The sequence below is a fragment of the Ananas comosus genome, linkage group 8 (assembly GCF_001540865.1).
Source record: "Ananas comosus cultivar F153 linkage group 8, ASM154086v1, whole genome shotgun sequence".
Taxonomy (NCBI): Eukaryota; Viridiplantae; Streptophyta; class Magnoliopsida; order Poales; family Bromeliaceae; genus Ananas; species Ananas comosus.
Genome location: NC_033628.1, coordinates 11,220,563 through 11,245,466, shown reverse-complemented (window position 1 = coordinate 11,245,466; position 24,904 = coordinate 11,220,563). Strand labels below are relative to the sequence as shown.

The following is a 24,904-nucleotide window of genomic DNA, read 5'->3' as shown; positions in this document are numbered from 1 at the left end:
GCGGATCATGGCGGAGCGGATTCGGAACAGATTCGGGACGGGTCAAAATTTTTTCTGTTTTCTGTTTTGAATCGGTCCTAGATCGTAAAATTTACTCCGTTTCCCGCCCCGAATGTATTTATTTTTTTCCATGATCGCTCGTCGGGGCGGATCGGGGCATGAGCTCCACCAACCCGGATCCGTTTGCCTCCCTACATGACACACAAATTAATTATTTTATATTTTTAGATAAGTTTAGTTCTTAAAGTAAAATAAGTAGCATATGTAAAGTAAAATATTGGCCTAAAATATTTTACACCTTTTTTATTCAGGGACTATATTTTTATGATTTTACTATGTGGGCGTAAGATCTACCATCTCTTTTAAATATATAAATAATTTTTTTTATTTTTTAATAAAATAAAATAATAAATAGTCCACAATGCGTTTATAATTGGTTAGACTAATATTGGGTTTATATTTTTTATATTTTAGATGGTTTGTGAGTCGTACTTTAGATGTGATATATAATTGGTTTTTTTTAATTGTTAACACGTGGGACAATAAATATTTCTCTCAAAAAAAATAAATAAACAAAAAATATGTGGGACAATATTAGTACGAAAATTCGTACAATTTATATTTTATTTCTATTTATTTTTAAGAGCGGACGTAAGTGTGAAATCAATAAATTTCTCAGAGATTGTATTTAAAGGTACCAGATATACAATTGCTTTTAATAAATGTGTTTCTTTTTTCTTTTTCTTTTTTTTGAGAGGGATAAAGTGTTATTTGGGCATGCTATATGGCCCATGAATATTTTATCATGTCACTTCAAATATATATAGTAATATAGGAGTACCTTACCCTAAATTGTAGTACGTGAAATTCAGAAAAAGTGAGTTGTTATTTAGGAAATTACTTGTTATACATATATCCAAAATTAAAATATAAAGTTTATATTATTCCATTAAAAAATTTGAGCTTTTTAAGTTTGAAATACTAAAAAAAATTGATAAGGACAGTTAAAAAACTATTAGTTTTTAGCTTGAATATAGAGTATAAGAATTTTCTGTTCTATTATTTGTTAATATTTAGGTCATATTTATATTTGTCTGATGTAGAACATATATATATATATATATATTTGTTATACATGTTTATAAAACATAAATCATGGGCACATTTTTGCGTTCATTAAACTCTATTGGATAGAAAAAAGAAAAAGAAAAAAACTTCGAACCCCGAAGAACACTGTAACAAGTAAAATATCTTTCTTTCTTGTTTACTTATTTATTTAGTTAGATGCCATTGTTTGTGCACAGTAAAAAAAAAAGAGAGTAAATTTTTTTAAAAAAATAGATAGCACGCTACCTGCTTTATTCATTAGGATGAACTAGGCTACATGAGTGAGGCATCCTGAGCCTCGGAACAAAAGAAAAAAAAAAAAAAGAAAAAAAAAGAAAAAAGAGACTAAGTTTGCTTGCGAAGAAGCTTCAGTGGTATTTAATCAGAAAACGAAGCATCGACTCATTTGTGTGGTAATACCAAATTTAAAAAGCTGGTCCTTTCAAAGAAAGAAAATTTTAAAATAGTACATAAAATTGACTCTGAAGATTATATATATATGTAGACTTATGCAAGCTTCTTCGAAGTGCAATAATAATCAGATGACCAGCGTAGCATTTTCCTTCCATATATTATTATCAAGGATGAAGCGAGTATCTAAGTTCAGGAGAGGCTAAAAATATATAACATATTTGTTTTAACAAATATTATTATAATTGTAACCAAAGTTAGATGTACAAAAAATAAAAAACTTTAGAAAATTTGCTTTGGCTGTTCAAAGTCAAAACTGTGCATGATGTTCTTTCAAGTTACGAAATTTGTTAATAATTGAATGAATCAATAGAAAATTTCTCAGCAATTTTTTTTTTTTTTTTCAATAGGTATGATTATAAAGAACTTTTCTACCCACAAGTTTTATACCACAAAATTTTATAGAAGGCCCACAACAGTTTGATCCCTGAAGACTAGAATTTATAATATTTTAATGTTTATTATGCCGAATTTTTACTTATTAGGGGTTGATATGTAATTTTTAAGATTCTCAGAGGAGACACGACCACCATGGGGCTCAATATATATAGTTCCATCCCCGATTATTATTTCTTCACGCACGTTACGTAGTTAAATTTCTAGTTAAATTTCTCTTGATAATTATTGACATTTATTATTTTCTATCAGATCGATCTTATTAATTTAATACCGAAGGCAATTCTAAACTTTCTTCATTTCACGAAATTATGAGTGCAATTTTCATGTCACATGAGCAGCTAAGCGTAACATAACATAAATCAGTATTTATTCTTCAGCAGTTGGCTCTTTTTTTACGTGATCTACATATATACAAACATGAGTGGGTATTTTACGGCTTTTTTCTTTTTTGAAACTTTGACGGCAAGCTATCTGCATACTCTATCGAATTTTAATAAATAAATTCAGTTAGAAATTTGAAACAACTAGCTATCGAATTTGAACTTCGGATATTAATTATCAAATTCTTAGTTAACCGCACTAGATATATATATATAGTTAGTTATTTTATAGGTTTTCGCAAATTATTTTTTATTAGATAGCTTTCTTTGGCAAACTAGGTAACAGATTGCGTAAAATTCAATTCTAGATGAGAAAACATTACTTCACTAGAGATGGATGCGACATCTTGAATTTTATTTTTCGACATTAATTAAGGGTCCGCATAAGAAAATCCAATGGTTGAATGTTCATCTCATTCAATTCAAGTTCATGCATCTAATCCTGCGTGTCAATCTAGTGATTCTAGGAGTTTACTTGGACCCGACCATCTTCGAACCACACTGTTAATTAGCTGTAAACCAGCAACTCTAATTAGTGCACCCTCAAATAATTAATTTGTCGTGTTAATAGTTTGAAATTTCTAAATAGAATGTAAATCTTACATTCTATTTATTAAAAAACTAATATTTTAAAACTAGGTTTATCCATTTTTTTATTATAAAAAATCCATAAAAATGTGTCTTTCGAGACTGATATTAATTACATCTGAGCTTGAGAATTCCGGAACTTTTTGCTTTAATATCATATTAAAATAATAAAAATAATTATTTATATCTAAAGCTTAAATTATCAAATAAATGTGTTTTTGATATCTATATTCAACATGATCAAACTCCTTAATCATATATGAATACTTGTTGGTTTCATATGCTAATGACGAATCTAAATTTGAGATAAAGAATATAGTGGCATGTGTCAAATAGTGCCCAGTTTCATTGAGTATTATATAAAGATTATACGTTATGTACGATGAAAAAGTATGATGTAAAATATTTTATTTATTTTTATAAAAAGAACATCACAACATGTTATGTATGATGAAAAAGTATGATGAAAAATATTTTATTTATTTTTATAAAAAGAACATCACAACATGTTATGTATGATGAAAAAGTATGATGAAAAATATTTTATTTATTTTTATAAAAAGAACATCACAACATGTATATATATATAGCAATTATTCGATTATGATAATTTTTACTGTTCCACCGAAAGTCGCAAGAGTATTTTGACTCAATAGTATTAAATAACTCTTAACAAATAAACGGGGGCTAAAAATAGATTATAACATGGTGGTTGGGCTTTCATCTTATATATCTAAGCATAAATATAACAAAAGTCTGTTTGTTTTACCGAACGTAAAGTTTAGCTAGGTTGAAGTAGACTTCCGAGTAAAGTTGACTTCAGTTAAAAATTATTTTCTCTTCATTATTTCTTTGTATAGCTTAGTAACTCATGTAACTCAGCTATTTATTACTAGAAAGTAAATTGCGTAAAAACTGAAGGTGCGAGAGATGAATTAATATATATTTTTTTTTCTCAGTTTTTTTGAAAAAAATTCAAATATCACTTCTGTGGTTTCACACTTTCTCACTTTAGTACCCTGTGATTTAAAGTGTATCAATTTAGTACCATGTGGTTTTATTTTTATCTTTTTATTATTGATTGCACTAATTTTTTTCGTTAAATCAGTGACAAAAGTTAAAACTAAAAGGTAGTAAAATGAATATTCGATAAACCTAGATGGAGTATTTGAAGTTTTTTGTATATAATTTAACGAAATATCAACGGAAAATCTGACGAAAAGATAAAAATAAAACCACAGGACACTAATATGATAAACTTTAAATTATAGGGCACTAAAGTGGGAACGTGCGAGACCACAGGGGGTGGTACTTAAAGTTTACTCTTTTTTTTTTTTATTTTTCTTGTAATTGACTTTGACTTACGATGGGTTAAAATTAATTACACTATTTTAAAAAACTTGAGTTTCAAGTAAAAGTGATATATATTCACTACAACAGAATTAGGTTATAGAGACACATGTTTGGGACACTGTTGAGTAAGTGTCCCATTTATCTTAAAACTTAAAAAAAACATCTACTAATGCCTAAATATAAAGCCCAATCCAACCAAAAATAAAAGATTACTCTACTCAACCCACCACATCCAGTCCATTTGGCCCGATTACAAACAGAAAAAAAAAAGAAAAATTAATTACCATATTTTCTTCTCTCTTCACTCATTCTAGACGAAGAGCCTTTCCTGTCGTCCTCCTCCGCCACCGCAGCCAACGAGATAGTGTTTCGGCGGTTGCTAAATGCTTAAATAAGTGTTGGTAAATTAGCAGCACTCTTTTAGGTTATAGCGACACTCTTTAACTGTCACTATATACCTAGCGACCCCACATATAGCAACACTTTTTAAAAGTGTCGGTAATTTTAGCTAGCAGCACTTTTTTGACATGTACCTATATTTAAAAGTGTCACTATAGACCGTTTTTGTTGTAGTGATCATTGTCGAAAATCACTTCATTCCTCTTTATTTTCGGCGAAAGAATCAAACCCCAAACCGAATATACATGTGATGCAGCATCGGATAAATGATTCTGATGTAATTGCATGCTTGATGACCGAAGCATCAACGAATAATAATCATCCCCAATATATCTCGTGTTCTCTTATCACGACCTGGACAATATTTTCCAAACCCTCCCAGTTCTCGTGGCTATTGCTAGTCAAATTGATTGACTCTGATCACTGAATATGTAGACTCAAAATTCTCACAACCAAATTTTGTCGTAAGCATAGACTACTCCCGTGACCTCTTGATAGCGAAGCATCAAAATTGTAGACCCATTCTCACATTTAACAAAATCCAGATAACCCCGAGGCCATGTTGCCTCACCCCTGTAGCTGAGTTTACCATTTTAATGAATGAAACGGGTAGCGTGCTATCTTTTTCTCAAAAAAAAAAAAAAAACAAAATCCAGATAATAGTTAAAGGCTGCATTTTGTTCGGATATAAGAACCGTTTATTTCAGAAATAGATACAAATTCATATATAAACAGGAATTAGATCAATTTTATATTCGGAGGATTAAAATTGGATTGCTCCTAAGAATAAGATAAATCGGAATAAGAGTTATAATTTTAACTTAAAATTATTTTATCTAATTAATTAACATTAAAATATTACTTAAAAATAATTTAATAATTTAATAAATTTATTAGCTATAAATATTATATAAGATAATAAAATTATACTAATTAATTAATTAATTATAAAAAATTGACTTTTTAATTAGTTAGTAAATTATTTTAGCTAGATAACTAGTAAAAAAAAATTAATAGAAATATTAATAGTTGATCAATATAAATATTAGTAAGTTTATGGATACATATATTCAATTATTAATAATTAATTATAAATAATAAATAAATAAATTATTTTATTATTTAAGCAATAAATAATAATTTAAATATATTAATTAGATTAATTAATAATTTAATACCATAATTAAAATTAAATTTAAACTTTAATTAATCTTGTTCTCACCTTACAACAAACTTACTTTAGGAAAATTGGTAGAACATCGGGAGTCCGGCTACTATACTATTATCAGTACGATCGCCCTCATACTAATAAGTTGTTTTCGATGATAGAGCTTCCGAATCGACGATCCATACCGTTAAACGTTATCTAGAGCATTTGAAACATCTAGAAATCAAATTTTATAATTTTTCGACATCATTTACCTTACGATCAAAAGCTCACAAAATTGACAATTTTTAACGGCCGGTATGGAATACTTGCTAGTTTAACGGTGCAAAAGAATCCGAATATGTTGAATTTTTGATAGAAAATTCTATTCACTATCTAGATAAAGATCAATAACTCCAATCTTAAATTGAAAGATCTGATCATCTATTTTTAAGACATCGTCCGATTTTGACCGTTCATTTTATGCCCGCGTGATGGACTTTATTATGATTTCAAAAAATTACGAAATTTATTTTCTAGAAGTTTCAAATACTCTAGATTATATTTAACGGAGTGGATCGTCGATTCGGAAGCACCATCATCGAAAACAACTTATGAGTACGAAAGGCCAATACTCATAATAATATAGTAGTCCTACTCGAACATCAGTTTTAATATTATACCAGCTTATTTCAGAACCCGAGAACTACTGTTCTCGAGTACCAAACACGACGTCTGGAAACAAAAAAGGGAACAACGACTTATTCCGCCCTTATTTTGGAACCAAGCACTGCCTAGGAGTGGTCCTGGGAAATATATTTTGGACCAAGTAAAAGTTAGAAATTAGCATCATCAAATATAACAAGTCAAGGGTCATTGAGTGCACAATTTTGATATGAAGTCTAAAAGTTAGTTATACGTAGCTTCTAGTTTGATGGCTAATTACATTATTACATAAGACAATTTTTTTTGACTATTATTTAACAAACCACGAAAATTATGCCATCTTCTTTGGTGTAAACACAATGCCAATCAACAAAATATAGATGTGTAGATTTTTCGTTTTCAATTTAATAAAGTAAATTGAAATATTGATATTAATTTGTGGTAAAGCGCTTGATTTTTTTTTTCTTTTTTTTTTTTTTATTGGGTGAAGAATAGCAGGTGATAGCCTTTTGGAATATTGTATCCCAAAATGTCTTAATCAATGAAAGAACACGTTTAATTTTCTTTTATTGTTGTGAAATGTGCCAAACAAATAACTAAAACATTGCTCTCTGACAGCTGTTGTGAAAAACAATAGCACTTTGATACTATGTTCAATTTATTCATTCTTTTCTTCCGGTAAATATTTTACTCTTACACCCTAAAGGCTTTACGGAAAAATGAGAAAAACTTTCATTGAGTCGACATCAAGAATTTCAGTGTCCATCGGTGCAAGCTGTATCAACGTATCGACACGATATAATTCTCATATAGATGAAATAATTCAAAACTCTCTTTTTCTAAAAATTAATAAATAATTTTCTCAACAAAGTTCAAAAGACTTGATAAAAATATATATATAATAAGCAATTAGTTTTATGCAATTATATATCGGTATATATATATATATTTTTTTATGACTGACACGTATAAGTACAGTCTGGCATGCACCGTATGTACCGTATCGATAAATTTTCGATACAATTCCATACCACGGCACTTTAATCATTGGTTAACATTCAACTAAATCAGCCTCGCTTAGGTTCAAGTACATTTCCGTAATATTGGCATTTAAGATTGAAATTAGAAACAGAATTTTATCTGAATCGTCCATTAATTAATGACACCTCCCTCTGGCATTTCTTCCAATCTTATGTAATGGCATCCCAAAATTCAAAGATAAAATGTCTCATGTGATGACTTGGAGATGATTTGATATCCTAAATACAATTTGATCCGCCCTACTTTATCATAAACCGTAGCCCTATTGGAGCAAAGCCCTAAGTTAGTGCTCCACTTCAAAACCCAAAGGCTGTGACGCAACACTAAACACAAATTAAGCTAATTAATAACCCAAAGGCTCTATGCAGGGACCAAAAATTTTCTGTTTACTTTCATAAGTCAAATTAAATATTATTTTTTACAGTTTCGTCGAAAAAATAAAATGCACGATTCCTTTTTGACACAATAGTGCTGAGCAGCTTTCAATGAAGTCCTCTTTTTCTGGTTTCTTATTTATTTATTTACTATTTTTTTATTAAAAAAATAAAAGGGTTAATTTTATATATCTCTCTACAAATATAGTGAATGACAAATATATTCCTATAAAGTTTAACCTTTTTATATTATTTCTGTAAAAATTTTTATATTTTTAAATATGTCATTTTGATTTATTACCATTAGAGAACCGTTTATATTTTCAATTTTGTCGTCACAAATAGGAGAGATAAAAATGTCAAAAACTAACCATGTTAATTATTTAACTTATGGTTAACTGAATTTTTCTAACAAATTCTAACGACAGGAATATATTCGAAAATATCAAAATTTTTATAAAAATAATATATAAAAATTAAAATTTATAAAAATATATTTATTATTTACTATGTAGGTAGGAAACGCGTACGAAGTTAATTCCAAATAAAAAAGATTGCTTGTGCTTGTGTTGCTCCTTCTGCCAAGTTTCCTCCGTAGTGGGGAGCGCAGACTGGACTGGAGTCAACGGCAGCGACCCAGGCGCGGAAGAAGTCTTCCGGGGGATGGGGAGGACGCGACGACTTCAATCAACTGCGCCGATAGTTTCCGTTCCCTCCCCACCGCCGTTATTGTTTACTTGTCGGGAGCCTATGACGTGGCACCGTTCGGGAATTTTGCAGGTGGGGTCCACTTTTGTACGGAAGTGTGGAGGGGGCCCACTTGCCTGACTCACCGGACGAAGAGGATGGTGCTTCTACGTCTTATTCGTTGACCCCATTTTGGGGTCAACATTATGGGAACAAAATATAAAAAGATCGTAAGGCCTTTCTTGTAATTATATACAGTGGGATCATTAAATCCTACTGCCGTTATATTGGATTTGCTACGGGTCTCAACTTTATTTTATTTATCAGTGTTACATGAGTTGCAATGCCAAACAGATTCTTATACTTCGTTTGAGATTGCGGAGAGATTACGTTATGTACGGTGAGAAAGTAAGTTGGAAAAGTATTCTGTTTGCTTCTGTGCGTAATATTGCTTTCCGTATATCGAGTCAGTTATGATATATTTTCTGCGGTTTTACTGGAGAACGCAGAAACATATTTCTATATATTTTTTTCTCAACTCCATTTTTTCTAACAGCGTTAGATAGGCCACAATACCAAACTAAGCTTTAGTATTTTTCTTCGTAACAAAATTGAAAAAATAGTAATAATACTGGGTCAGGACAGGGCAGACCGGGCCTTATTTGGCCCGGCCCGTAGCTTTTGTCACTCTATCCACCACACGACCACGAATACTAGAAAGTCTCCTCTGCAATAGATATGTTGTGTAAAATTTATGCGAAATTAAATCTAATAAGCTATATTTATACAAAATATCGGACCCACCATACTTAATACAGTTGGTTAAGCGCTTAATGATTGATACCGGAGATTATAAGTTCAAAACCTAGTTCGCATTTACAGCAAAAATGAGGGGGCGTAACTTGCAAAATCGGAGGTGTTACACGTGCGGTGGATTTTCTTTCCAATAACCCCTCCCAGTAGAACTGCCTTTTGAGTGATTAACTGTTGGTAATCTAGTGATAAGATGTCTGATAACCTATTTTGAGGTCACAAATTCAAGCCTCTTTGTGTGGGTAAATCCGTTAGGATTCCGTTTATAAAATATTATTATATATTTTTTATGCCAAAAATATTTTCAGTCTTCTCTTCTGTAAATATGGTGAGGGGGCAAAATAATGAGAGGCAAAATAGTCATTTTATCGTCACAGTTTACACCGTACCCACTGTGAATATTTTTCATTTTACAAGAAGGCAAATTGTAGATTTTTAAATGACAGGAGGGAAAGTGAAAAATTAGGTTTTGATAGGAAAGTTTTTTGTATTTTAGCCTCTTTTTTTTTTCATCTTTTGAAAGGCTCAAAAAATTCATATTTTGACCAATCTAGGCCTGAGAACGTAAGCCACGAGCTAACTTTGAAATAAATGAATGAGTCGCAAATTCAAATATCCGATAACAAGAGGATTATTTACATTGATAATATTTCACATGCTGAGACATGCCATATCTGGGTGGACATCTCCTTTGCTGTCTCCATGAGCATTAATGCAGAAGGACTGCACATCTCTTCCCGATGACGCCGCGGTAATGTTTACATTCTTGAAGTGCATTCCGGTGCAGGCGACGCTTTGACTGCAGTTGAGGCTTATCGCAACATCGGTCTTCGAAGTCCCGGAGAGGTATGAGTATGTTACATTGCTTATTTGCACTGCATTGGTCTTCATATAACACAATGAGTTAAGCTACATTTGCAGCAAAGTTTCCCTTCTTTTAGAATAGGTAAACGTTTTAATTCTAAATTAGTGTTCATCATATGATCAATAAAAAGTAATGTACCTGGTTAGCGCATCTGTGGCGAACATCGCAGTAATATTGATCGATGATGATCGGGTTCTGCACATTGTTGAAGTTAATACGATCAAATGATATAGACTTTGCGTATCCAGTTCCTCCCTACACAAATTATAGCGGATAAATACTCCTCGTACTTTTCATCACTCTGTTATAAATTAAAATAAGCGTGTACCGTTAATCGACTGGCACATTAGTTACTTAAAGGATTACCTGCCATGTTTTGATCCTTACACCATTTGTCGTGTTGAATAACTTGGCGAAGGAAACGTGAATTTCTTCAACGGAAACATTAGACCCTCCCCTTCCTAAGCTCCCAACACTGTAAAGAAACATCAGGGAAAAGGGAAAAAATCATACATCTCACGCCTAGTCTCTTAGCTTGATTGAACATGATTATTTTTTGGCGTGTAGATTAATGTAATTAAACATAACGCATACACTTCATTTAGAATTAACACTGCATTTGAACAAATGTAGCAACATGATCTTTGTTTTGTAGTGACAAAAATGGGAGTTATTTCGCTCAAAAAAAGAGAGAAATGATCGTAATCTAAGAGACACCAACCTTATACCATGGCCTGGCCCGCACGCAATCCCTTGGATCACAATATTGTAAGTGTTATCTCCGACGGATATACAATCATCACCTGAGGTCCATAGCAAGACAAATCGGAAAAGAGGTGTTGTATATTTTTCTTTTCCTTTTTTTTTTTGCTTTCGTTTTGAATTACTTTCATAGTGAATTACCTGTCCCTATAATTGTGTTCTGAATCGCGACATGCTGAGAGGATTGGATGTGAATGCCGTCCGTGTTTGGACTGTGAGCTGGGGCTGTAATCTTGAGGTTTGTCACGGTAACTCTTCGGCTGCCATGAATCAACACATGCGTCTGCGGACTATCTGCGAGATTTAGATTGCTGACGACCACGTCTGTACACCTGACGAATCTTATAGCCTGACATAATTAGTAGATCCTCAAGATCATAAAAACAAAAGATGCATTAAGAGGATTTTATACTATTTGGAGGCGATACTAACCGTCGGAGCTAATTTGGTGCACCCCTGCATTGAAATGAAATAAACATAAACATAAACATAAACAAAAAAAGTATAATTATCACTATGGCATTTACTAACATCCTGATTTGGATAGTAGTACTAATTCTGCATAAGCACCTCTGTATGATTTATTCTGCAAGATTGCTGCCACCAATTATATCCGCGGCCATTTAAGCGACCTGAACCACTCAAAGTGAGTCCATCCACAGAAGCAAACTGAAGCCACAGAGAGGCATCTATGCCCTTCCATGTGCTTGGAGTGTCAGGTGGTATAAGAGTCCCAGCAATCTTTTAGAACATAAGGAGTCAAAAAGTAACAATTAGAAATTACTGTACAAAGAGCATTACTGAATAAGCGAAAACTGATGAGTAGTTTTTGATGTTATGATTACGAACCTGGACGTCGACGTAGCTGGAATTGCATGGGCCCTTGAATGTTAGGGGTTTAAGAAGAAATATTTTGTCACTCGGAACGATGAATGTTGAAAGGCCTGTGGTTGTCCCACAAGTTGCATTCCATGCACTTAAGAAAGCCTGCTCTATATATGAATATGAAGCTGAACTTAGAGAAGCAATTTGAGTCATATGCGCTTCTATATATTCATAAAAATCACTACAAAATCATCAATCAAGATATATAAGCCTGTAATTAACGTCGCAGTGTAGCTATTGAAGAGCTTCAAAATTCGGCTAATCGAGAACCCATAACAGTTTTTTTTTAATTAAAAGTAAAATCCCTCTCTAAGGAACTATCAAAATTATTTGTAATCGTACATGCGACGCATATAAAATTACCTGGGAATCATCTGTTATGCCGTCGCCGACTGCTCCAAAGTCAAGAACATTGAATTGTGTTGTGTTTTCCTCAGTAACTACACTAGCAATAGCTGGAACTGATACATGTGAAAAAGGAAAATAGTTAATTAATTAATGAATATAACATTATGCAGAGTTTGGGCTCATCTTACTAAGTTATATGAACATGGGATACTGGAGACGACACAACTTGGACATGAAAACTCAAATTTTTTTTAAAAATAGGATATGGAAACACGACTCGTAAATACCGTAATTTTTGGGAGAAGAGTATAGTCTTATTAATTTTGCACAGTAATAACATTCTCACTATTGTTTTCTTACTTGTAAAGAGCAATAGATTCTTCTGCGTTAGTAGATATATAAAACTAGAAAGCACTTGTATTAACTTAGAATGCAAGATCAGTATACTTTTAACTTAAAGAATTAGCAATACACTATAAAGAAGTTAATATTTACTCCAAATATCACTTAACACACTGTACAAGAAGTAGAAAAATTAATGTCTTATGTTCTCTTATATAGCTTGCATGTAGTGAAAAATACAATTTACGTACTTTGAATTCGCACTGGATAAGCATGATCGCGAGGGATATAAAACAGAGACATGATGAATGCGTGAAGAACGAGTAAGAGGATACAGGACAGGGAATGGGCACATCCATGAAGTATCCATTTGGGAATTGCGCTCGACATCGACGCCACTCCCGCACACCAACAATGTAGAAGTGTCTGTGTTATCTAGGATGGCATTGCATCTTGTGTAATCTAAGTATATCTTCGTAGTATAAATGTATAATTAATGTTGTCACTTTAGCATTAATAAGCCTATGCACTTAAAAAAAAAAAAGAGAAAAACTGGGTGGGCTCGACTGGCCCGTTAAACTTTGGATTTTCTCAGGGGTCTCAGGTTTTTTAGGCCATAGCAAATAATGGGTCGATTTGGACCCAAATCTACACTCCGCAGATTTAAAAGTAAAACTATTACGAGGTTGTTCCATTTCTAAGAAAATCGTGATAAACTATATTTTGGGAAAATATTTTCTATAGTTTTTTTCAGAAAAAAAGATTGGAAAATAAATAAAAAAATTTTCATACAATCTAAAAAAACTACTTTTCCTGAAATAAAACTTTAGTCCGTAGCTATTTTTTGGAAATGTTCTTGGAGAACCACACACCCCCTTTAATAAAACGACGTCCGCATAAAGATGGGAAAGGATCATTCTCCACTGCTAAATTTATTAACGAAATGAACAATAAAACTCAGTTTGAATGACCAACGGTCGAGATCGACCCTGCCTTTCATCGAACGGCCGGAACACTACTTTCACCTATTAGCGACCATCTAGGGCCTCCATATATGCATGCTCAAGTTGACATGCATGCATGCAGAGAAAAACACTTACATGCACAGATTATATAGAAGTAATCAGGTAAAAGAATTTGATTGATTACCACGAGAAGGCTTATGCTGCAGCAGCGTGAGATCTACGAAAAACCAGTTCAGGAATAGAAAACCGAGAACCACCAAATTCGGGACCGCAGAAACAAAGAGAGAGCATGGCATATTGAAGAGGGGCGCTTCGTTGAGGAAGCGAAACAGGTTTATTTGATTGATTTATAAGGATGCATGTGTATTTATATATGTATGTGTGTGTGTGTGTGTGTGTGTGTGTGTGTGTGTGTATATATATATATATATATATACATATACGTGCTCGAGGAGAATGGTAGTTTTAGCCTAGGGAACAGGAGAGCCCGGCGCTGGGACAAATAAAGGTCACGGACGCTGTGGTGGTGCTTAACATCACGTACAGTGTAAGGGATGATCACGTTGGTAACTTTTACTGCAATGATCGTGCGGATAAGATAAGACCAGCCGTGCTCCAACTTTGCCCGTAAATTTATTAATGACAATTCGGTTTGTAGGCTTCTTTTTTTNTTTTTTTTTTCTTTTTTTTTTTGACCCCACCAACGCTATTCAATTTTAAAGTTTAAGTGGCGTTTAAGGGTGAATAAATATGTATGATAATAATAACATAAAGAAAGCAAAAAAAAATATGAGATAAAAATAATATATTGGTCACCGATTGTCCCTAACATAAGTGGTAAAGAATTTAATGATTGATAAACCCGAGTCTTAAGTGCGAAATTTAATTAATATTTTTAGCATTCGCTAAATTTATCTCTAAAAATAAATGAACAAGACATAACATATTATCTTTCCCTCAAAAAAGAAAAAAAAATTAATTTTTTTTTAGAGAGAAAGGTAATATGCTACCCGCTTAAAATGTAAATTAAATTAGGATTCGAACTTCAGACCTCAGATACCAACCACTAAATCCTTTGCCACTTGTATTAGGGACAATCAATATTTTCAAACTATAATATATTTTTGGATGTTGAAATGAGATAATATAATAATAACTTATTTTGCTTTAGTAATGTCCCCAAACATCCGTAACATCTGCCTAATCTTACCGACCATCCCTAGCGCAAGTGGCAAAAGGGCTTGGTGGTTGGTACCCAAGACCCAAATTCGAATGCTAGTTGATTCACATTTCCAGCGAAGTTTATTTCTAAATGAAATATATGAAACGGGTAGCATGCTACCTTCATCTCAAAAAAGCTACTGCCTAATCTTAACCAAGAGTTTAATTAGTAATAGAGCTAGCATAACATATAATAATCTATAGGTTCATGCATAACCTTACCATGGGTTAGGGAACACTACAAACTATGGCTCTTCTCCTTAACTGTGCTAAGAAATGTACATTAGTATTCTCTGTAGTGAATTCTAAAAATTAAATTAATGAACAATTTAAAACATCTTGAGCTTAGATGGTATATATGAACATGTAAAGGCTTTGAATTTGGACCCTCACATATCAACTATAAAATATTTTGTCATTTGCGCTAGAAGTGACCGATGACTAGGCTTCTGAAATAACTTCTATCTAGAAGGATCATCAAATTTTACCGTGATTCATGAAATATCTGTAAGGGTTATTAATTTCTAGTCATATGTGCAGTATGGTTATTCATTTATTTTAATTAATTTGTGTCTCTTTGTCAGGTGGTTAGCAAGCTAAAATGTTTTGAATCCATATCCATGGCAGGCAATTGTTTATGTTGAAGAGTTGGTAGATTGGGGAGACATGCATGCATGAAAATAATGTTCTTGATGAGCACATTTCACATTTATTATGCTCTAAATGCATCTTCTGAGACCACTTTGGTACAACAAAGAAAGGATGGTGACCAGAACTTGTGTGACAGAAGGCCTACAAGAAAATTGAATCGAAACCGAGACCTGCATCAATGGCACATGCTGACTTATCTGGCAATAGATTCCTAGTGTCAATTGTATCATCGATCGTGTACACGGGTGTACGTTCTCGGTCTATATAAGTAGGAGTGAACTCAAGGATCAGACCAAGTTCATCTTTTGCTCCGAACTCCGATCGACACTAGTACTCCTCATTGCTCAAAGTTGTTGCTGCAGCTATGGATCAATCTTTCCATGTTCGGTCGATTAGCTTGCCCTCGAGAACTCGTCCTATTTTAGTTAAAGTCGAAGAAGCACTTCAAAGGACAAGTCATTTAGTTTTACAAGCATCATCTACAACACTAGATGAGATTAGTGGCGGTTTGAGAAGCCTTGGACATCTCCATGATTGTGTTGAGGAGCTTCTTCGCTTGCCGAGTCTCCGACAAGCCCTCTTGCGACCCGACCAAAACAAATGGTTGGAGGAGGAACTAGAGGTCTCCATTGTGTTGCTCGACCTCTGCGGTGCCGTAAAAGATGCGGTGGTTTCGACAAAGGAGCATGTCCAAGACCTACAATCGGCTCTTCGAAGAAGGGGCGACAGAACCATCGAATGTAAGCTACGCACTTGCATTAGCTCGAGAAGAGAAAAGGAGATGAAGCATATCGCGAAGAGCTCCAAAGCTGCGAGGGAGATGCATAGCAAATGCGGATCACATCTTCTTGGCGGGGACGACAACATATCGATGGTCGTCAAAGCAATGAAACAATCAAGCGAGGCTGCGATTGCTCTGCTCGGCTCGATCTTGTCGCTCATGTTCAAGCCAAGGCTGAGGCAGAAGGAGAGCAAGTGGACATTTGTGTCGAAGATGATGCGTAAGCGAAAAGTGGCTTGTGGTAGTACTAATGAGGATGTAGATGAGGATCTATATCTTGGTACTTCACATGAGATCTTATTAAATAAAGATGCTAGTGGTGACAAGGTTATGAAGGCACAAAATCAACTGAGAAATGTAGAGGCAAAAATTGAATCTCTAGAGAGTGAACTAGAGTGCTTCTTTAGACGACTAGTGCAAAGTAGAGTCTCAATTCTCAACATCTTAAGCCTCTAGCTTAGTAATCTATTTTCACGTGCCTTGAGACCCCATCATTAGCATCTGCATTCTAAATGAGAGGTGTTGAATTTTTGCGGAGTTTACTTTCCGTATTTGAGATGTAACATATGGTGTATTAATGTCAATGAACGTAAGTTTTTTTTAGAAAACAAAAGTTTAGAAAATATGTTCTCACATTCATGTCTTATTTTTCTTGATTTTCAGTTGTGGCTGTAACGCTTAAAGTCTTAATTAATTGTTGCGCTCGTACTAATTCTATTTATGTACTTTTCTATGGGTTAATTTTCTTTCTAAGAAATTTGGAATATTCAGCTAAATTAAGACTAGATTAGTCAAACTCTTCTCTTAGAAAGATGATGACATAGTACACTAAAATCCTAGTTAATCTATGATTATTTCATTCATATATTTCAAGAATACGCTTGTTTTTTATTTTCTTTTTTGGTTTATAAAATGGAGACATTTTGAAATGTTGCCTTATCAAGTCATCTTTACAGATTCACCAGGTACCTGAGGCTAGGAATAGACCTTAGATCGAAAAAAAAAAAAAAACCACTTTAGTGGGAACCTCTCAATCTATTGTTACATGTTAATTTTGTTTCCATTCACTGATTCTTTGGTTGTTTTCTAATACTAAAATTCAAAAAGAATATTTTTCATCTTATAACTTTTGGATAGAGCGAAAACTATCACATAATGCAGATCGGAACTCTCCAATGAGACATCAATCATTAGGAATACTAATGGATTTAGGTTGGTGGAGCTTCTGTCCCGATCAGCCCTAAATGGAACGATAAGTAGGAACAAAAATTATTAAAAAATATAATTAGTCTTGAATTCGTCCTAATCCACCAAATAAATGGAGTGGGAAACTGGAGACTCCTTTCTTTCTTTGATCTGTTCCGATCTACTCAAAATTCGTCAAAAACTTTCTTCCATTCTAATTCGCCCCAAATGAAGTGATAAGTAAAAAGATAAAATAATATTAAAATTAATTAATCCGGAATCCACTCTTAACCCGACAAAAAATTGAGCAGAAAGTGAAAGATCCTTCCAGTCCCCGGATCCGCCCCGTTTACATTCCTCGGCGCAGTTGGAATGGTCTGAAGTTTGTTTGTTGCACTCAACCAATTTGACCCATGAGTACGGATATCGGGGGTTGCAATTTCATGAACAGTTCCTTTAATTAAAAAGATCAAATTTTACTTTAAGGACAATACACAGAGCCACGAGTACGATTTTGTCACACAAAACGTTGTGTTCAATGTTCCCATCTCCACCATATTCCATTGTTGGTAGATGGAGACAATGGGGAGACATGTGGAACTTACTTAAATATCAGCTACCCCATTTATAGCATGCACCGTGACTGATGCTAGATAAGGCTCGTAGAGTCATATCCTGAATTTGAGAGGATGGGTTATGTACATGACTTGTTCGGTAGAAGGCCTACAAGAACTTCAACCAAAAAAAAAAAAAAAAACACCCTGACATGACCTACATTTGATTCTCTGGCATTAAGAATGGTAATGCGTAGGACCTGTTTGATAGAATGCCTACAAGAGTTTCCAATACAAAAGCAAGACCCACATCCACGCCACATGGGCAATTATTGGCGCAACAGATGCTGTTGGTATATATAAGTAGGAGAGACCTTGAGGATCAAGCCACACTCAGCTTCCCTTTTTATCTACAACCTACGCGCTAATGGAGCAACATTTGCATGTTAGATCCATTAGTTTGCCATCCAGATCGCATCCCGCGGTAGCCAGGGTCGAAGAAGCACTGATGAAGATGCGAAATTTCGAGGCGTCGTCTTCTTCTGCAACTGTCGATGCAATCTGCCATGGTTTGAGAAACCTTGGAGACCTGCACAATTGTGTAGAGGATCTTCTTCAGTTGCCGAGACTCCGACAAGGCCTCTTGCAACCCAACCAAAAGAAATGGCTCGGTGAGGAACTAGAATTAGGGTCTGTTATGTCGCTTGACTTATGCGGCGCGATGAAAGATATGTTGGCCACAATGAAGGATCATGTCCAAGAACTTCAATCAGCTCTGCGAAGAGGGGATAAAACAATCCACTCTATGCTAAATTCATACATTAGCACTAGAAGGGAGCAAATGAAGCATATCAAGAAGCGTTACAAAGCTGCGAGGGTGATGAATCAACTCCTCAGTGAGGAGAGCGACGCATTCTTTGTGATCGAGGCATTGCTAGAATCAAGAGAGATCACGAGTTGTCTTCTCGGTTCAATCTTGTCTCTTGTTTCCAAGCCGAGGCCGAGACAGAAGGCGGCAAGGTGGTCTTTAGTTTCCAGGGTCCTGCTTAGGAGGAAAGTGGCATGTGAGGATGTTCGTGAAAATAAAGTAGCGAACGAGAACGAGAACTTTACTCTCGGCACTTCCTATGAGATCATTCTACAGAATGATGTCAATGGCGAAAAGGTTTCGAAGGTGCAAAATCAGTTGAAAACTCTAGAGTCGAGCGTTGAATCTCTGGAGGATGGATTAGGGTGCTTGTTTAGGCAACTAGTTCAAACTAGAGTTTCACTTCTTAACATACTCAGCCTCTAGGAATCTCATCAGCCTTTGTGTGCCTTGGGCATCAACCATTGGCATCCGCATTTTAAAGGAGCGCTGATGAGTTTTCGCAAAATGTAACATATGTTGTGTACTTCTAATGAACTTCAGATATCACTCTATTAATGTTTTTCCTCTTTATTTTTGTGAGATGTGTATTTCCAGATTGTTCTTTCAACGCGTAAATTCAGATGCCATTGTCAAACTCAAGACTCATAAGAATGCCTTTTCGTTTTACTCCTATGGCTTATGATGTTCAGATTTAGCCAGGTATTTGTCCAATAAAGAAATTAGAAAACATAAAGCAAAGGATTAATGATTCCTGCAAGACTACAACAAGTAGTAAATGATTTGAGATTTTTGTTTGAAAAATCATGGAGAGTTATGCATATTGTATTTGTTTACTCTAGCTGGTTGCATGAATGATGCTACAAAATGATCTAGTTGTTGAGGATAAATCTTAGAAGCAATTGGCAATGAAATTTCCCTATGAAGAACTCGAAAAGTCAATTCTTAAAGCAATGCCATCGTAAGATGGCATTGATTCTGCGTCTTTTTCTGTTGAGCCGAAAGCAAATATCGGGCTGACACATTCTGCATGTTACAGAAAAAGGGGCAAATGTTAAATAGTACAAAACAATCGTTATTCTCTAAAAGCTTAAACTAGTAGACAACGGTGTTTAAATATTTTATACTTAACAGCAAACAACATGAAGAACATGAAAATGCAGCTTATCTGCAACTGAAGTAATGAGGAAACAGTAAGAGAATGAGCTTTCTGGCAGATGTCCAGCAAGTTCCAAATTCAACTTTTGATGTCTAATTCATACATAATGTACTTGCATGCATATAATACTTTTATAATCAATCTCTCAGATCATTTTGATTTATAGTTTATTTCAGCTTGCTCCAGCATTTACTAGCAATGCAACACCGGCGATAAAAATATGTTGTGGTCATGTTACTTGTGTTCAATGTACCTTGGTGAATTGCCCTGTTGAGGGAACAAAGAAAAGCACTTAAGATTCTTACTGTAACATAAAATAAATTTTAAACAAAAAACGCTAATACGACAGAATAGGATTTTATGCGATAAGTTCTACGAACAGAAACCACATTTGTGTTTTAGCTTAAATTGTTGGCTTCCTAATTATGTGGCACTTTGTTTGGTGATCTTCGTCGCAGCTCTATGGACATAGTTATGCACTAGAAGACATTAAATACATAAATTACAACAACTTGTCTCCTGAATAGTCATCAGAGTTAACACCTGGATTGATGATAATATTTATTAACATCTTCTGTGATAAGGAAAAGGAATGATCATCGTGGTCTGTTTCCAAATGTGACATGCTTTCAAATTGTATTATTTCTTGGTAGTTAGAGAGACAAGAACAAATTATTTGCGATGAAACCTAAAAAAGTTCTGCAGAGAAACAGAGAAAATCAGTAGACCTGTTTGGTGACAATCCTACAGAATCTGGCATCATCAGCCAAGTTACTAATTAGGACAATGTGTGTCGCGAGCTTAGCTGGATTAGATACTTTGTGTCTCTCTATGTACCAGCTATTGGATTAGGTATATTGTGTCCTTCACACAAATTTCATTCATTTCATAAGTATTCAATTGTTTCCCTTTTTTTTTACAAAAAATAAACTTTTAACTTGCCTTGTTATAATTTTGCGCATTTTCACTTTGTTACTCTGAGATTCAGTTCAAAAAGTTACACTTAACTAGATTATAAGAAGCTGAAATGCTATAATGTATCATTCTGTGATTTTCAAAATGTATTATTACTTAAGTCCGACTATGGTGCTTCCAGAAGTATAAAGATATTGGTGCTTTCAGATTTTTAACCCTTGAATCAACCTCTTTGATTATTTCTAATCCTTGGGAGTAATATTATTTCCCTAGGTGATATACTAAATTCTAGAAGAACTATTATCATTCTAACCGTACAATTCTTAATCTAAGGATTAAAAAGTTAAAAGCGTGAATTTCTTTATACTTTCAAAATTACAGTAGCTCTACACTTACTACTTTATTATCTTATTTACTTCTATTTAATGATAGATATATAGTTAAGGTGAAAAACAGACAAAATGAAATCACAATGTCGTTAATATGCCTAACTCCTTGAAGTCGGGCCAGGCCCAGTCTCTAAATTAGCCCGAGGCATAAACACCAGGCCCAATCTCTATATTAGACTCGCAATTGATCTTAGCCCATTCATATGTCGACAATTTTTTGGTCAAATTATTATTATTATTATTATTATTATTATTATTATATATTGTTAGAGTTGTTTACAGGCAACACGAGGCACATCGCCTACTGTCCACGTTCCCTTCCCAGTGTCGCACGTGTCAACTCATCCTATTCCTCTTACTCGAGCACAACAAATCCACAAACCACCGACACGAACACAAGATCACTATAATACCGATCGAACGAACCTCGGCCACAAAATAGTTAATCAGACACAAATTAAACGTAGCAGGAAATGCAGCAGCAGCAGCAGCAGAAGGAAACAGCGAAAGCAGATCGTAGAGGAGCTGAGGATTATTACGAGGGACGACGTCAGCCTCAGCCGCCGCAGATATCCGAGATGAAGCCGACCACGCGTGAGGCATACGGCGGAGGGATGTACGCTGCCGAGGAGGACAAGCCCGCAGCAGCGGCAGCGGCAGCGGCGGACACGACGAAGCCGAGGGCCAGCGAGACGCAGAGCGCCGACGGGCCCGAGGAGCTGCCCCCGGAGCCAAAGCACGCGCCCCCGCCGTCCACCGGAGACCGCGATCTTGATATCACCGGCCAATCTTACATCCAGTAGCTAGCCTGAGCGTTTCTGCACCATACGTGTAGTGTGTTTTGTAAGAGATAGTGGCACCCTCTTTCGTTAATTTTATCTATAAATAAATTTAGCTGAAAATATAAAATAACAAAGGTTCGAATTTAGAACCTCGGATACTAACTATCAAACTTTTTGCTATTTACGTTAGAGACGGTCAGTGTAACTGAAAAGTTAATCTGGGTACTTTTGCATGGTAGTGTAATTGTTTTTTTTTATTATTATTTGTGTTTTTTCCCCCTTAAAATAAAAAACCTTTTGGTAATGTAAGATTGAACTCTATCGTAGTATGCTGATTTCGCTTGCTCTTGTTTGTTAAGCATTTTGATCGGTACCTGTTTAACTGCTTCATTATGTAGTGAGAGTTTCATGTGCCCTCTTTAGTCGCACCAGAAACATCACGTCTGAAAAAAAATAGAAAATAAAAATAAAAATCTAAAATGCATCAACTTATATCACTAAAATATCATTCTTAATCAATAAAATTATTCTCCTTATATCACCTGTCCTATAATAGTTAATAAAAAATATTCTTATTATATTTAAAAAAAAAACATTATTGACTTGTTACTGTAAGTATGATAGAGTAGATTGCGATAGACGGAATAAACTATTTTAGGATTGCGATAGGCCTAATCAAGCCAACTTCAGATGACTCTCATTGGACTGTACGTTAATTTTCCGGTCCCGCTTCAATCGAATCACAAATTAAGTTTTCCATGTAACTGCGTGGGAGCCTGTTTGATCCAGGCTCCATATGAGTGCCTATGTGGGCTTATACCTGGTTTCTGGAGTTGTTGAGCTACAGAACATTTGTTCCGCTTAGATTTGTCATTGTAATTTTCTATAATAAATCTGTTGTTTAGGGTATGGTTTATTTTACCGAAAATGTAGAACGGTGAAGTAATTTTGTGAAGTAACGTTTCCGTAAGCTCACATTTATTATATGACTTATCGTAAATTAAATTTATCTGCAAACTTTATATTATATATTTTTTAAATACAATAATTACGTACTTACGAGAGAGGAAAAAGAACAGAACAGAATTTTAATTGCTATAATTTTTTGTTTTTATTTTCTTATTTATTAATGTGAAAATTTTAAATTAAAAAAAGTAGGATAAAGATCAGATTTTCAGAGTTATTGCCTTTTAATCAAACGAAAAAAAGTTGAAAAAAAAAATTTACTAGCATCTTCAATTCAACTAAAAGTTATATTTAGTTTGAAAATCATTTATGTTCAAACAAACATGCCTTCTTAGAAACGATCTGTCATTAAATTCAATCCTTCAAAAGCTAGAACACCAAGGAAAATTTTCCTCTCTTCTTCTCCTTCTTCTTTCATTTTTTTTCAAAAAAAAAAAATCAATATCTTGCAGTGTAGATGTACGAAAAATTCTAGTGCAGTGGTCCTAATGCGCTTTGCTCACTTCACCAAAATAAATACATAATTTGCAATTTGGAAACAAAAACGCAATTAACCATTCAGGAGAATAATAATTTAAAAAAATGGCACCTTTTGATTGGGATTCCACAAAAATCTGCTATGCACCAAATGCACACGTAATTATCCATTTGAGGAATAAAAAATTGAAACTTTTGATTGGGATACCATGATCGTGCGCTATGTGGCTACATGATATGCACAGTTTTAGCAGCGTTATAAGTAGTAAATTCTAGGTTAGGGGTGAGAATTAGTACGAAAAAAGTAACACTACTTATACTTTTTAAAACTTTAAATTTACTACCTATTTGATTTGGATCAGTCGATGAATTTTTAATTTAAAAATTAAATACATCGTTTATCATTATAAATTTAATTAAAATTTAATTATAAATAAATTAATTTAAATAATAAAATTAAATTGTTATAAATTTTAAAATTTTGAAAGCTTAGATAGTCGATTTGGGATGATCCACAATTCAAGTAAGTTTTCTACATTTGTTATCTAAAAAATATAATATAAAATTTACATTCTATTCATTAAAATACTAATATTATAAAGCTAATTTTTTTAATTTTTTAATATAAAAAACTTAGCATAAGGTTTCTATTTAATTTTTTAATTTATATGTGGTACTTCTTATATTAAAATGATCAGCGCGAAGCATCTACTCTTTAAGTACTAATAAAGCAACAAAAGAAATTAGTTGCAAATTCTCGTTAGAACTTGCCTTTCCCTTTTTGAGAATAACTCATTGCTCAATTTATTAACACCGATCGTATAAATCTGATACGGATTCACACTAAAAACTTATCCATTCCCCAATATCTGCAATTAGGGATGTCAATGGGTATGGATGCCTGAAATTTTATTCGAATTCGAACCCGCATGAAACGGATATATCCGATACTAAATGGATATGGATTCGGATATGGATATCAAAAATAGAAATTCGATGGATATGGATTTTGACCGTACCTGACCCGAACCCGAACCCGACCCAAATTCGAATTTATTTTGTATTATATATATATATATATATATATATAGAGTTGAACTGGGCTACTATTAGTAGCAAAATCCCATTGTTGCTACCAGTTTTTTAGCCTTTGGATCAACTCTTTTCATTATTTCTAACCATTGGATTAAATACTATAACCCAGTAGGGACTACTCAACCCTAGAGGGACCACTCAACTCTAACCGACTAATATCATCCTGACTCTACAATTTTTCATCCAAGGGTTAAAAACTTGATAGCAAAAAGAGCGTTTTACTATTAATAGTATTCCAGCCTAATTCTATATATATATATATATATATA

At 33.9% G+C, this 24,904-nt stretch overlaps 4 protein-coding genes across 4 annotated transcripts; 3 read left to right on the top strand and 1 right to left on the bottom strand.

The window, feature by feature from the left end:
• Positions 9,989 to 13,938, bottom strand: LOC109714424 (probable polygalacturonase At1g80170). The gene is made up of 10 exons (XM_020239050.1): positions 13,777 to 13,938; positions 12,301 to 12,398; positions 11,902 to 12,039; positions 11,623 to 11,793; positions 11,485 to 11,508; positions 11,194 to 11,401; positions 11,012 to 11,093; positions 10,657 to 10,765; positions 10,429 to 10,545; positions 9,989 to 10,310 (listed from the first exon to the last, which is right to left on the bottom strand). Exons 1-10 carry the CDS (start codon positions 13,886 to 13,888, stop codon positions 10,077 to 10,079), a joined length of 1,293 nt encoding a protein of 430 aa, XP_020094639.1. The 5' UTR covers positions 13,889 to 13,938; the 3' UTR covers positions 9,989 to 10,076.
• On the top strand, positions 15,829 to 16,701 carry LOC109714651. The gene has a single exon (XM_020239347.1). The coding sequence runs from the start codon at positions 15,829 to 15,831 to the stop codon at positions 16,699 to 16,701; it is 873 nt and encodes a 290-aa protein (XP_020094936.1).
• LOC109714429 lies at positions 17,892 to 19,418 on the top strand. The gene has a single exon (XM_020239058.1). It carries the CDS (start codon positions 18,412 to 18,414, stop codon positions 19,276 to 19,278), a length of 867 nt encoding a protein of 288 aa, XP_020094647.1. The 5' UTR covers positions 17,892 to 18,411; the 3' UTR covers positions 19,279 to 19,418.
• Positions 21,643 to 22,361, top strand: LOC109714447. The gene has a single exon (XM_020239085.1). The coding sequence runs from the start codon at positions 21,789 to 21,791 to the stop codon at positions 22,116 to 22,118; it is 330 nt and encodes a 109-aa protein (XP_020094674.1). The 5' UTR covers positions 21,643 to 21,788; the 3' UTR covers positions 22,119 to 22,361.